Source organism: Furipterus horrens, unplaced genomic scaffold (genome assembly GCF_987537825.1).
Source record: "Furipterus horrens unplaced genomic scaffold, mFurHor1.1.pri manual_scaffold_4, whole genome shotgun sequence".
Lineage (NCBI taxonomy): Eukaryota > Metazoa > Chordata > Mammalia > Chiroptera > Furipteridae > Furipterus > Furipterus horrens.
The window spans coordinates 129,495,812-129,511,483 of NW_028327174.1; the positions used below are offsets into that span (position 1 = coordinate 129,495,812).

The window sequence follows — 15,672 nt, forward strand, 5'->3', positions numbered from 1 at the left end:
CTTCACTTTCAGTCTGTGTAGATCGTTTGTTCTAAGGTGTGTCTCTTGTAGACAGCATATATGTGGGTCATGCTTTCTAATCCATTCAGCTACCCTATGTCTTTTGATTGGAGCAGTTAATCCATTTACATTTAAGGCTATTATCGAAAGGTACTTATTCATTGTCATTTTCCCCCTTGTACTTGTGTTCCTCTCTGTCTCTCTCTGTTTCTTCATCTTCTTAAAGCAGACCCTTTAGCATCTCTTGCCATGCTAGTTTGGTGGAGATGTATTCTTTTAGCTTTCTTTGTCTTGGAAACTTTTTATTTCACCTTCCATTTTAAATGAGAGTCTTGCTGGGTAGAGTATTCTTGGTTGTAGACCTTTGTTTTTCATTGCTTGGAATATTTTTTGCCATTCTTTTCTGGTTTATAGTGCTGCTGCTGAGAAATGTGATGATAGCCTTATTGGAACTCCCTTGTATGCTATTAGTTGTTTCTCTCTTTTTGCTTTTAGGATTCTCTCTTTGCCTTTGAATGTTGCCGTTTTAATTATGATGTGTCTTGAAGTGGGCCTGTTGGGGTTCATCTTCATTGGGACCCTCTGTGCTTCCTAGACTTGCGTGGCCCTTTTTCTCATTAACTTGGGGAAGTTTTCTGTCATTAGTCTTTCAAACAGACTTTTCTATCCCTTTCTCCTCTTCTTCTCCTTCTGGAATCCCCATGATATGGATATTATTACGTTTTATGTCGTCCTGCAGCTCTCTTAAAATCTCTGTATTCTTTTTCAGTCTTTTTTCATTTTGTTGCACTGTCTGGGAATTTTTTTCTACATTGTCATCTAGCTCACTGATACAATCTTCTGCTTCCTCTAGACTGCTTTTAAAGCCTTCTACTGTATTCTTCAATTCAGAAACTGTATTCTTCATTTCCTCTTGGCTCTTATTGATAGCTTCTATGTCCTTTTTCATGCTGGTATAATTCTCAGTAAGTTCGTTGTAGTTTCCCTGGAGTTCCCTGAAGTTTCCCTGGGGTTCTTTGTAGTTTTCTTTGAGCTCACTGACCTCATTGAGCTTCCCTATAATCCATCTTTTGAATTCCATGTCTCATAGTTTGCTTTTCTTTATTTCATTTAGCACTCCTTCTGAGGATTCTTCTTTTCCTTTCGATGGGGGGTTGTTTCTCTGTCTCCCCATTTTTGTGACTCCTCTTGGTTTTTGCTGCTTCTTAGATTGATCTGTACTTCCTGGATCTGCCCCTGGTGACATCAGATCATGTACCAGTCAGGTCCTAGGAAGCCTTTTGGAGGCTACCAGAGGTATACTGTCTTTGTCTGTCTCCTTTAGCTGTTAATCTATTCAATTTGTGATCACCGTCAGGTTTAAGGACTGAGGGTGGGGCAGCTTAATTCCTGTAGGCGGGGATTTTGCTTCCCCTCAGGCTGATGCCATTTGGAGGGGAATGATCTGCTTGCAGTATGGGGAATGAGTCAGCATTGGGACCCGTTCAGCTGCTCCCTTAGTTCCCCCCTCAAAGCCACTGCCCCAAATTCTCCCCAAGCATCTCTAGTCCTCTCAGCCCTCCTTCTGCTTGAGCCCAGGATAGCCAAAATATTTTCATATGTGATCCACTTAAGAGGTCTTTTCTCCAGCTGTTTCTCTCAGGTCAGCAAGAAACGCTGTGGCTTTTTGCTTTTCACAGCTGGATACTATTTTACTTTCTGTTCTGCTGCTGTAGGCTGGGGAGCCCAGCTGGGGGTTTAGACCCTGCCCTTCTCAGGGGGAACTCCCAGCTGCTGAGCTGTTTCTCAGTCCCTTCAGCTGCCACCCATGGGAGCCCAGCCAGCCCTTTCATTTCTCTGCTCTTCCTACCTGTCACGTTGTGATGAAGTGGCCTTTTCTGTCTCTCTGTGGTTATAAGACTTCTCTCCAGCTAGTGTTCAGTTGGTCATTTCCAGGTGATTTCTCCACAATTAAGTTGTAAGTCCAAACTGGTCCTGGGAGGAGGTTAGTGTAGCTTCTACTTACTCCTCCACCATCTTGGATCCCCAAAATATATGCTATTTAAGCTAAACTGTTCCATAGTCTGATAGAAGATTCAAGGGCAAATGAATCCTTTTTACTTGGCTTTTTGATAATGTCAATACAGTGATAATATTACACATCTACAAATATACTTTGGTACTTATTATGCACTTATTTTTTCCCATAAATTTCCAATAACTTCTTCCCAGAGTCATTTAGCCAAAGAATACTTATTTAGCTTTTTTCCCCATGAATTGTATTTTTAACCTTTATCCCATTTCCTTATTTTATAGATAATGCCTCAAATACTTTATTATACTTTTTCTGCAATTAGTCATCGCATGTAAATATTTTTTTTTAATTCAGATGAAGAAAAATGTAAAGGAAGAAAAAATGTAAGCTTAGCTAGTGGCTGAAAACTTTTGTCTTATGCTTTTAGATGTGTTCACAACAAAAAATCCAAATGGCTCGCAGTCCGAAATATCTGTGAAAGCAACAACTGAATTTCAGTTTGCTCTGAAGAACTGTAAGTACTGAAATTCACCATTGCAAATATGAAAAAACCCATATCAGGCAAGATTTCAAAACAGCAATAGAGAATATTGGGTAGAAAAAAGATCTTAAGAGGAACTAATGTCAAAAATCTTAGTTCTTAAATAAGGGGACTCTGTGTCTAATGCACTGATAAATTCAGAAAACAAGGAGGTTATTACATTTCTAAGCTCATATTTTTGCTTTGCATTGAAATAAAAATTTAGGACTAAAAGATTATATATCTTTCTCAGATACACATTTTTACTTCTTTCTACTTTATACCCTCAGCTTCAAACATTACTTCCTTTTTGCACCATTCCACCAAGCATAAATATTTGATAGATGACTTTTGAGGCCATTAAAAGTCTCCAAAATACATATTACCTTGGCAATGGCCGTTGTAATTGGTAAAAGACAGACTCAGTAAGCCTAATTATTAGTAAAGCTACTTGACAATAATGGAATATTTTGAGCAGTTTCATACATTGGGGCATTTCAAGGGCATACATTAATTAGACAGATGACTCTTGGGAATTTTGCCTGTACATACAAACAGCTTGGGTTGTTTGGGTCAAGACACAAAGAGTCTATTTAATAAACAGACCACAAATTCCCTTTGGAAATGGATTATTGAGGACCCATGGAAGTAATTCCAAAATCCTAACTTCTATGTCTACAATTCAGATCCCCAGAGGATTGTCAAAGAAAGTTTGATTGGGATCAATTGCTGCTATGTTAAATGGGGCTCTGACAGTGGCAGACATGCTGATGTGGATGGGACATTCTAGAGGGGCAAGCCCCTGAAGGAGAGTGGGATCTGCAGAATAATTTTTAATAACAATTTTGTTAGCCCCTAAAAATTCTGAGGGAAAATAGTGGAAGCAATCCAGATATTCTTCTCCAAAATGGTGTAAGAGGGTTGCACAGCAGAGTTGAAGGATTTCCGACCAGTTTCTCTAGTCCTGCCTGAGTCAGTATCAACTCTGGTACCATTCTCTCTTTCATCCTTGCTTGCCACCAAGGTACTTGTAATGGTGCATTTGGTAGGCTCAGTCTGAATTCACTCTGCCTCTCTGCAGAACTCCTTCTCTGCCGAGGTTGCCTATGGGACTTGATTGATTCCTGTATTAAGTAAAGTTAACTGAAATTTCAGGCCAATTTCATGGGGGAAATGTCCTCCAGTCACAGTTGTCCCCAAATACTCTCTCACTGACATACCTCCAGATGGACACATTATAGACACATGTACTAAATCAGGCCTGAAGATCCTTGGTTTGTCGCCCCAAATCTTTGTATCCAAGACTCCGTTTTGAGTAGTAAACATGAATATGTTTCCAATTTACAAGAAGAATGATATTGCCTCCTTTTCCATCTCATTACACTTACAGCAACCAAACTGTCCTGGGCTGCGAGTATCACTTCAAGGCCTGTACAGGAACCATCTGAGACAACGTTATGTAATCCAACAGGTCTTCCTTACCTCTAAGGAAAGCTTGTGGCCCCTGATCCCAGCTTTTCCTCTCTCTTGCAAGTTATAGGCATATGAATCCCTCCTCGGGCAAAAATTCTATTTTTTCTTTCCTCTCCTTTAAGTTATTTCAAAAAATTATCAATGTCTTCCTCTGTTTTCTTTCTCCTTTTCTTTGTACCACTTTTTAGCTTAAATATATGCCTAATCACAGATGTTGAGTCCATATTTTTATATACTGATAATCCATTATCCCTTTTCCTAGATAAACTTGTCAATGAAACAACTACATTACCTACTGGAAAATCCAATGAAGAACGCTATAGAAAGAAAAATCAAAGTATTAAAGTTACTACACTCTAGTCATACCTGGAGCATATCATTATATGAGTAAAACCTTAAGTTGTTTCACTACTCCGAGTACTTCATAAAGTAATAGCATGCTTAAAGACCTTATATTGCTACAATTTAAAATCGCTCTAAAATCTTTTAAACTGTGAAAACCTAAGGGTGAATTTTCAGATGTATCTGACAAGGCATAGAAAGTGAGCTCTTTTTATGATACAATTTTATTTTAATAAAATGTATTAAATTTATATTTATGTCTATAGTTAACATAAGTATAGGTATAAATTTATATTTCTATAAAGATATAATATATTTTAATACAACTTTTAATAATTAAATAAAAATTTCTACCTGCTTGAAGAATAAACTTTTCTCTGCATGGGTCAATTATTAGTGTTTCTAAAGATTATTTGGGGTGGAGGTGGGGGAGTAAGAGGTTGCAGAATCAAAATCATCATTTTACTTTCCTGCCAAGAATGTTGTTTCTTATAAAATATTTGTGAAACCATGAAAACCCAGGATGGCTTGAATGAGTGGTCTAATTGAGAATAATGGACCTATTGTTACATGAAACTATTTTCTCCAGTTCGTGCAATACAAGTATGTTCTTAATATGATTACTCTAAATTCCTTTGCCTCTTTAACAATACTAAAAATAAAAATGAAAATTTTATTCAGTGTATTTGGTCTATTTAAAGATAGAAATTTGATCATCCCGGTATTTCCCTTCTTAAGTGTCTAGTAATTTACACTACAGTTTTAATTTACTAAAACTCAATGAAGAAGAAAATAGTAAAAACCTTGCTGGGAAAAAATATTCAAAATTGTAAAGTTACAACACTGTAGTCATAGCTGGAGCATATTTAAGTTTGATTACTTAAATTTGGAGTTGCAATATAACTTCTAGCTAAGCATTCATGTCTGAAGTGACCCTCATTAAAGAACTTCTCAGTCTCATCCCTGGGCACATGCCTCATCCACGTTCTTCCTCCCAGACAACCTGCAGTTTAAGAGCTTATCCATCCTGCTCATGATTCTGAGATTTCTCACAATGGAATGAGCACACACTGCCCTTGTTTACCTGGCAAACAATTTCCAGTCCTCTGCACCCATACTGAAGCATCATCTCCCTGCTGAAGGGTTTCCAGCTTTTGAAAGTTGATTTTGGTCCCCCCATGCATACCGCCAGTGTGTTTCCTTTAAAGCCCTCCTTATCCAGCAACATAATTGACACTGATCCTTGTCTGCTTTTAAAATTGAGTGTGTTCCCTGAGTATTAAGACTGTCTTGTTCATATCTGTAACTTCAGTGCCAACCACAGGGTCTGGCACATGGTAGGAACTCAAGGTGTTATCTATTAAATGGTAAAACTAATGAATGAACATTCTATCACAAATTTACTAAAGACAAATTACCTTATTTTATCATCCTGTTCTATTTTGTTTTTTTTAAACAGAATCAACCCAGGGTCCAAATGAGCTTGCATTGTGGACAATGTTATCTAAAGGTAAACTCATAGTAGTTAGGAAGCTGGGAAAATGTTTTGTTGTTCTAAAATCTTATGTAAGAAAGCCAAGATCTGTGTAAATAGTTCTAATACTTAGAATTAATTTCAACATTTTGCTGCCATCATGACATGAAATAGCAAACACAAAACAACCCCAGAGGGTTGATCAAGTGCTTTGCTTCTAATTCTCCCCCTACAAGTTTAATGCTTCTACAACTGTTACAATTGATTTATTTATGATTAAAAATTTTAAATAAGGATCTCACCCAATATAGTCCCTCTTTGTGTTAGGAACAGTGTACACATAAGCACATGGAGATGCACAAATAAATGCAAAGTACATATCAAAATATATGCATGCATAAAATTAATATATATATCATAAATATATAAGCATGCATTATAAATGTGATGTGCACATCACATGTATATGCATGTATAAATGTAATGTAAACATCATAAGTGCACACATATATAAGTGTAATACCACACACACATATATATACATTATAAATGTAAAAATATGCCATATTCAGTTGATCTTCATTATTTGCATATTTTATACTTGAAAATATAGAATATTCTATATTTGAGAATTTACCAATATCTAAAATTTATTTGTAACACACCCAAATCAAAAATTGAAGCACTTTCACAGTCATGTGCAGATATGCTCAGAGCAGCCAAAATTTTAAATTGCCTGTTGCTTATATTCCCAGCTGAGGTAGAAAAAGGCAACATTCTGCCTTCTTTTTTCAGCTCTAATACTGTAAATAAGTGTCATTTTTGTGGTCTATTTAGTGCTATGTGTATTTTGTTGGTGATTTTGCTCTTTAAAATGGCCCCTAAGTGTAGCATTAAATGCTGGTTAGTGTCCCTAAGCATAAGATTGCTGTGATGTATGTACCTTCTGGAGAAAATGTGTGTTAGATAAGCTTTATTTAGTCAGGAGTTAGAGTACTGTTGGCTGTGAGTTCAATTTAATGAATCAGCAATATATACTATAATAAAAAGTCTTTAAACATAAGCACAGATAAAACAAGGTCTTGTATTGACTGTCTGATGAAAATGTTGTGACCTCACAGGAACCTAACCCTGTATTCCCCCTAGGATTATAAAAATAACTACCATGAATAATAAAAATAAGTTGTATATATTACACACACACACACACACACAATTTTAGTAAGTGAATTTTGTTTACCATAACATCAATTTATTGTTTTAACAGTTTTAAATGAAAGAAAGGGGGAGGAAGAAGCAAAAGATCAATTATTTCAACCAATTCCAAGTAAGAACAAAATACTTCAATTAAATGAGTACGCAAATAATTGCACACGTGTTAGCGTCTGCATGTTTTTCTGGTAAGGTAGATGTAATTGGGTAGCATGGTGACTGACACTGTATCAGAGGACATTCACTGTTTCAGGAAAGTTGCAGTTGTTAAACCTTGTTGTCCAGTTACCATATTGCAGATGACTATTTCCATCTCCATGTTTTGTAACTTCTGTTCCTGAAACAGATAAACCAAGTGGAGGAGTAGGCAAGTGAATAAAATAGAGTACAGTTTGTTTGTTTTTTTGATTTATAGACTTCGTGTTTAGAGTAGTTTTAGGCTTACAGGAAAACTGAGCAATAATTAAAGAGAGTTCTCATATATTCCTTGTGCTCAGTTCCCCTTTATTAACACCTTGCATTGGTGTGGTACAGTTTTTATAATTTATGAGCCAATATTGGTATGTTATTAACTGAAGTCCACAGTTTACATTAGGGTCCACTTTTTGTGTTATACAAATCTATGGGCTTTGATGAATGGAAATGTCTTGTGTCCACCATTACGGTATCATAAAGAACAGTTTTCCTGCCCTAAAAATCCTCTGAGCTCCATTCATCCATCGCTCCCTCACCCCAGCTCCTGGCAACTACTGAAATTTTCATTATCTCCATAGTTTTGCCTTTTCCCAAATGTCATATAGTTGGAAATTCATATATAATACATTATGTAGCCTTTTCAGACTGGCTTATTTTGCTTAGTGATATGCACATAAGATTCCTCTATAGATTTCCATGGCTTGATAGTTCATGTCGTTCATCACTGAATAATATTTCATTGTACAGCTGTACCAGTTTGTTTATCCAAGCACCTACTAAAGATCATTTGATTGCTTCTAAGTTTCAGCAACATAAATAAATCTATAAGTATTCACATGTAAGTTTTGTAAGGACACAAATTTTCAACTCACTTGAAATAAACAAAGATTGTGTTGGCTGTATTGTATAGTAAGATTCTGTTTAGCTTTGTAAGAAAACTATCAAGCTATCTTCCAAAGTGGTTATACCATGTTGCATTCTTGCCAGCAATGATTGAGAGAATTCCTGATGCTGAATGCAATAATTTTCATTAGTGGATTAATTATATTTATATGCATGAAAGTACTTCTGATTTGAATGAAAAGCTTCATGACAAGGTAATATATTAATGTTCCTCAAACTCTGTCTTGCAAATAAACTGTTGAAAAGTTAACAGCATCTGGGGCTACATGGAAGGCCTGTCACATAAGTTCTGCACCAGATTATTTGACATGGGCAGCCTCTTGCCTTGCAATGCTTCAAGAAAAACTTAGATGAACTAGACATAAGAATGACAAATGCTGGGCCACTTGAGAAATATTTTGTATTTTTAAGTTATTAAATTGAGCATGATTGATTTTTAATTACATAGTGAGTACATACTACATGCCAGTGCTTGACATACATCATTATGTCAGTCCTCACAGGAACTCCATGAAGTTGGTGTTATCTCTATTTTACAGATGAGAAAACTGAGGCTTAGAGAGAAACCCTGTTCCAACTTGCAAACTTGCAATTAGAATTTTTGTAATTTCCAGTGATTAGGAATCCCAAACCCTTCTCTAGTTTTGACCATCACCTTGATAAACATGCAATCTTTACAAAACCTTTTTAAAAAGTAGCAAAGCAATTCAGGAGCACAGCCCATTTTAACATATTTTGTTTATTCCCAAAACAGACTGCCTCAATGTCCAGATATCAGTCTTTGACAATTGTACAAATTTCACTCCACTTTAACAATCCCTATTTTTAAAAATCAGAGAGTATAGACATGGGAGCTTACTGTTGCTTATTCCCAAAAACATTATTACCTAGAAGGTAAAGAAAACCCCTGAAACTCTTGGGAGGTTGTTGGGGGAAAGGGGAGAAATATCAACATGGTCATTTAAAGTTATCATTAAATAAATGTCTATTAAGTCTGGCATATATTTTAAAAATATAAAATTTTACAGTAAAGAAATATTTTCATTAATAGATTTAGTAAAAAGACTTGACATCTCTGGATCTGGACATGATTTTTATTATATAACTTTCTTTAGAAAGTTAAATGTTTTAGTTTCCTTCTTTAACATCAAGTACAGGAGGTTGGATCTCAGTAATAAAATGGCAAGTTCAGTTCTTAAGCCTCATGGAGAAAGCATCTGGTACACTATCAATATGAACTTAAAAGAAAGATCAATGCATGTCCCAAGCAAGAGTCAAATTGCATCTTTCTCTTTTGAAGGATGTGTGTAAATTCACATTTTTGATAGTAATCTCTTTAGAGTCTGGAACTGGTTTTTATTAGGGAGGAAGTCTGCTACACACACATACCAGTAAACTGGGTTTGAAACTAGATTTTGCCACTTAATAGCCCTCTTTCATGGGCAAATTCATAATCTTCTGCGATCCTGGAAACTGGAGCCAAGGACAGTTTTTCCAGGATTGCTGTGAAGGTTAAATGAAACAAGAGTGCTTGGCCAGGGTAACCTATACCCTTCTCCTTTACATTGCCTGAGGGTAGGGGAGTGAGCAGTGACTACCCCAGAGGGTGGAAGTCTTTCTGCAGTGGCTTTGCAACCCTTACTCCTCCAGAAAACACAATGACTCTTTTCCCATTGCATTTTCTTTCTTTCCTCTCAGATTCTGATTTGAATGCTACAGATGAAGACAAAGGGGCAGAACTACAGGATGTCAAGTTAAAATTAATGCTGGGCATTTCATTGATGACCCTCTGCCTTTTCGTCTTCCTTTTGGCAGTATTTAGTTCCCTGCTGTATAAACTGAAGACCAGGTAAGTCTACAGACCTCTGGAGTCTCTGTAATATATATGAGGCAAAGCTCTTACCCATCTCTCTAGTGGGTTGTCAGAAACACATGACTCCCAAATTTATCTAGAAGGTATTGAGTTGGCTCCATTTCCTCTGTTCAGAAAGATGCATGGGCTCTCTCTTAGGGAATATTCCTCTTGAGCATTTCCCCAGTATTTTAAATAATCATCTAAAACAAAAAATCACCCCAATCAATTGGAAAAAATATAGAGAATCTGGATATGCATCCTTTTTTGATAACCTTGGAACAAAAGGGCTGTGACCTGTTCTAAATAGCACATCTGCTCAGGGTCTTAACAGTTTTCATTCATTTACATAGTGTTATACCAAGTAACTGATATATTGATCAGAATTCATACAGTTTTAATTTTTGTGATGCTTTTTTGAGTTGCGCTGCAAACGTACACAATTTAAAGCAATTCTTGATACATGTTTTCATTTTTCAGTTTTATAAGGAAACGTGAATACTCCATCAACCCACAGCTGGCAGCTTTGTCTTATTTTCATCCAGTGGAAGGCGTATCAGATACATCTTTTTCTAAGAGTGGTGACAGCAGCACGCTTTCAGGTGCAAAGTCAAAATCTAGAACGGACATGATTTCCACTGTCTCAGAGGAAGACTGAATGAGCCTTCAGTGAGGAAGATCCCACTGATGAACAGACACCTTTAATTTTTTGTCATTAAAAAGAAAGTATCTTTCTTGGTGAATCACATTAATGTCATGATTTGCAAACTCTGCTGAGGCATTTAAATTTTTCTGGTGTCTTAAAGGGAGGATATATTCAATAAAATTCACTCGGCTATAAAAATTATTTAATGAAAAAAAAAATGACTTAAGGTGTGTAACTCATCGGATAAAAACAATCCTAGACAGTGACTTATAAAAAGTATTCACTCTCAGTTGTTTCATTTTTAAATGCAGACATAAATATCTATTTACCTCCCCCCCTGCTCCACCCCTCCCCCCAAGGCTCTGGTTCCATCTTTCCTCTGTTCACAAACTACCTCTGGACTGTTGTGTTGTTTTTTGTTTGTTTCATTCTTACACATCTGTTATTGCTGCTGCTACCAGCACCAAATGTTCATCATCACTGCCTCTTGTTCTGCCCACACCTCTCCAAGATGCTCTTGGGAAGGGGCCAGGGGCAAAGCAGGCTGGGAACCCACTACCGTGGCACAAGCGGTAACGTGGCAGGTGCTGGCTTTTGTCTGATCTTGCCAATAATACCCATAGTTGCTAAGCCAGTGGGGTGGCCTTGACCAAACAGCCCATGTTACCCTTTGCAGGTTACTTTTGTCATTTTCCCTGCCCTTTGAAAGCCCCAGGGGGTCAGTGTGCCATTTGCACTGACAGTTCTGACCAGAGAAATGCAGTGGGAACTGAGCAAGGCAAGTGGTTGCAGCTGCTTGAGGTGCTCCAGGTGCAGAGGGGCCCGGTGGAGGCTGCAGGTGAGAAAGGGCTGTGGAAAGACTGTTCACATGGCTTAGGGAAGGGTTGGTTACCAACTATTCCCATTCTTGGAAGGGGCCAAGAATTTTCTTCACTGGAAATAGGTATAAGACTTGTCTCCACTACTAAAGTATTGTCGCTTAGAAAATTAACCACTGTAGCATTATTCTAGCTAAAATGACTAAAACAAATGTTAACTGTATTTTTAAAAACTAGCTTGTCAGCCTCAGCTGGCACAGCTGCAGAGACCATTGTAAGGTGTAGTCAAAATATTGGGGTAGGGGGGATGGGAAGATACTCCTTATTCATGACCAATTTCTTTTCCCTCCTTCGCTAGTCTAGAAGTGAAAAGAGGGTCATACAGCGCCAACGGGGTGGGGGGCAGTCCTCTCATTTGTTCCCCACTGATCTTCTATTCCATTGCTAAACCCGCCGTTAAGTCTTATGTTCCTTGAAACACCCACACACACATATTTCTGCCTCCCCCTACCAAACAAGGCTAGTTTTAGAAAAGTTAGAGATACCGTTTCCCTACTTCCTAGACACAGTTCAGCTTTACCAGCAGCTGCCAATCATTCAATTCTGATTGGGGAGGTCTTCCTGTGTTGTGGTGTCCACCAGCTTTTAATCCAGAGCCACGTGAATTCCCAGCCTTTCCTTTCCAAAACCACAAAGGTATTCCCCCTTCTCCAAGCTGCAAGGTGTTCTCAAAGCTGCATGGCATTCCTTCCTTTCCCAAGCTGCATGGCGTTCCCTGTTTCTAATCCGCATGGAGAGTACACCTTTAAATGTCTGCCGCTTATTTTTAAACCCCTGACTGCGTCCTGTGATGCAGTGGGCATGGTACCCAGTTCTGACCATTCACAGAACCTCACGCAGGCTCCGTGTGCTCTTTTCATACCATCCTATGGTCCAAGTCCCCTCCCATCTTCCCAGACCTCGGATGCATCAAATCTATTTGCATAACAAAGACACCAGCCGCCACCCTCAGGCATGTGAAGACATCCTGAAAGCTGCTTCCTTTTCCCCATCCCCCAGCCTGCAAGCTCTGGGGCGTTTTGTACACCCCCGTTTTGTAACACTATGGGGGGGGTCCTGTTTAGGAGCATTTTTTGCGTACCTTGTAGGAGATCACACAGTCCCTAAAACCTGTTGGGGTGGCCTTCCAGTGATGTTCACATGACGGTTGCCGCGGACTGCCTGCCCCAACACGTCTCTTCCTTGGGTTGGTAGGAGAGGGTGCTTGCCCCCAGGAGCAACTGCGAGCTCTGCGCGCCTCGCGCCCGCACTACATGGGTGGCCCGCCAGGGCTCAGTGGGATGGGGTGGGGCCCTGCTGTGAGCACGCGCTGGCTGGGCCTGAGGTCTCCTTGCAAGGACCAAGGACCTCCGTTTGCCAAATCCTGGAAACTCAGGATCCTAGAGGGCACACACAGGTTTGCGGGCTGTGAGATACTTGTGCGTAGTCTTGGGTGGTTTTCTCCTTTCTCCCTGTAAATCATCCCCAGCGTGAAATTATTATAAGGGATTTACTGGGCTCTGGTGAAAAAGAGTGACGTGCGACCCAGGTTGGGCAAGGGGTAATTATAGGTCAAAAGGACCTGTTCCCAATCACTTCTAACCTGAGTGAAGATTCCAGGTGTGCCTTCCAACTTCAGAATTAGTCCTCCAAACCTAGCTTCTGATGGAGCAAGAGAAATATTACCTTGTGAAGTGGAGGGACAGTATAATCACTTTTTTTTTAAATCACACCCCCAAGCACTGATTAAACGGCCCTCTAGATCATGACAACCAAATAAAACCCAGCTTTTGCCAAAAAGTAATTCCAACTGGTTATCCAGAGTTTACGCCCCTTCCCAAGTTTATTTAAAGAGAAATTAGATCCAGACGTTTTGTTTGGATCCTAGGATAATTGTCCTTGTGCCTGCTCTTTCACTTCTCCCTCCTCCATCAAAATGCCATGCGCCTTTGTCACACACTTTGTTCTGGATTTTAATAGAGTTCATTTCTTAGTAGACAATGAGTGACAAATTGAAAGGCTGTGGAGCTGTTACAGAACCCCTGGGCTGCTCCAGTTGAAAACAAACCCGCGGGCTCTTTAGTTAGGGGCCCGATTGCCCGCCGCCAAAATTATAACTCTCAATACCAGAGTTTAGTGAAAAGAAAAAGAATAGTTTATTTAACAGTTATATAAATTTAGTTATTTGCGGATTTCTGTTGTTAAGTCTTATGTTCTTTAAAACCCCTATAAACACATATCCTTGCCCACCCTTCCAAACCAGGCTAGTTTTAGAAAAGTCAGAGAAACCCTTTCCCTACTTTCCAAACACAGTTCAGCTTTACCAGTAGCTGCCAATCATTCAATCCTGATTGGGGAGACCTCGTCTGTGTTATGGGGTCCACCAGCTTTTAATCCAGAACCTCATGGATTCTCAGCCTCCTTGTAAACTGTATAGTTAGTCCTTTTGTAATCCGCAGTCAGCCTCAGCCTTAGTCCAATTCCCACAGTCCGCCTTAACCTTAGTTAAATCCGCACAGTCCGCCTGCCTAAAATGTCTGCCGCTTATTTTTAAATCCCTGACTGCGTCCTCTGATGTAGTGGGTGTGGTAACCAGTTCTGACCATTCACAGAACCTTACGCAGGTTCTGTGTGCTTTCTCCATACCATCCCCTGGTTCAAGACTCCTCCCATCTACCTGAGGCTTTGGATGCATTAAAGCCATTTTGCATAAAAAAGACACTAGCCACCGGCCTCAGGCATGTGGAGGCATTCTGAAAAGCTGCTTCCTTCTCCCCATTCCCCAGCTGCAGACTCTGGGGTTTTTTGGAACACCCCTGTTTCTGTAACAGAGCCAGGAGAAAACTCACTGTATAAAGAGGAAGCATGTGTATGTTATCCAAATGTGTAAATTATCTAAGATAAATTCAGTTTTAAGAAGCATAATTTGGACCATATCTTGTATCTGAAATCAGTTGTTTGAAAGAAGGAGAAAGTGTGTGATTTATGCCATAATTGACACAGGAAAGTCTATCCTGGAAAGAGAGAAGAGGTGGTGATTTTCTTAGTGAAAAGAAAGGAGCTGCCAGGCGTTGTGAACTGCCAGCACTGAGAGCCTTCTCTCTTGCCACCAGCTTGGTTTTCCTTCCGAGTGTGGATCCAGCTGCTCTGCAGTTTTATTTGTTGATTTTTTTATGGTTGTTGGTGGGGCCATGTGTTTTGTTTTATTTTGTGTTTGAGGCATTCTGTAGGACATCAGGGACCTTAGAATGTTAGGACCAACTAAATTAAGTGAAGTCTACTGCTTTAAATAATAGTTCTGTATAAGAGGCATTCAGCAATTTGAATTGTTTCCAAATTGTCACTGTTTGGTAAATATAGGGTGAATACTATATATCTAAGTTATGTCCCATTTGACACAGCTCAATAATTATGTTTAAACCCTGGCTGTCCCACTGATGTATAGCCACTCTGGTAATGAGGCACAAATGTACTTTAATCTGTCATGGGAAAAGCTAGACATTGAAAGGATTAAACAGTTGCAGTCATTGACTTCTCATTCTCTTTCCAAGAACCAATCAATTAGTAAACAACTCCCTTTGTTTAAAGCTGTGTTTGGAAGAGCTAACAATAGGAAACTACTTGTCAGGGCTATCCTGGAGTTTGCATTTCATGTTATGTGATTTTTAAAGATAAAACAGAACTCATCTTCCATTTACAATACTAAGCACAGCTATAAGCAGAATTGGAAAGAATCAACAAAAAAATCACGTCAGTCAAGACTGAGGTTGAAGAAAAGCAGAAGAGGCTTTCTGAGTTAACCACTTGAAGAGCTATCGCAAAACCTTCTGGTCTCATTGAGTGATTCAAATGTGAAACACACTTTTCCTGAAAATAGCCTGCTTCCAAAGGAAAAGTGGAATGAACCATCAAAGAACAAAGAGAGTCAACCTAGAAAGTATGGGATGGACCACAAATGTCCAGTGACTGACCTTGAATACAATCCCTTGCTCAATTATTCTACGGGGCTGCTAGGGGCATCTAAGACCAACTGAGCATTTCTGACACCTGAAAAAATCTGGAACTAAAAATTGCAACAAGTCCCTGGAGAGCCAGAGAGCTTCTCTTTCACCCTATATGAATTAAAATAAATATTCAAGAGTCTGATGAAGATGATGACCTCGTTATACATGTACCTCCCCTTA

General features: G+C 38.9%; 1 protein-coding gene across 1 annotated transcript; it reads left to right on the top strand.

Moving 5' to 3' along the window:
- Nucleotides 1-2,482: 2,482 nt before the first annotated feature.
- EQTN (equatorin) lies at nucleotides 2,483-10,759 on the top strand. The gene is made up of 4 exons (XM_090275788.1): nucleotides 2,483-2,528; nucleotides 5,809-5,859; nucleotides 9,832-9,982; nucleotides 10,466-10,759. The coding sequence occupies exons 2-4, from the start codon at nucleotides 5,847-5,849 to the stop codon at nucleotides 10,641-10,643; spliced, it is 342 nt and encodes a 113-aa protein (XP_090131914.1). The 5' UTR covers nucleotides 2,483-2,528; nucleotides 5,809-5,846; the 3' UTR covers nucleotides 10,644-10,759.
- Nucleotides 10,760-15,672: the final 4,913 nt, after the last annotated feature.

Bases quoted from the DNA above. Each gene is read 5' to 3' on its own strand.
- EQTN (XM_090275788.1), top strand. The intron at 9,983-10,465 runs GTAAGTCTACAG...TTCATTTTTCAG, and splicing joins CTGTATAAACTGAAGACCAG to TTTTATAAGGAAACGTGAAT.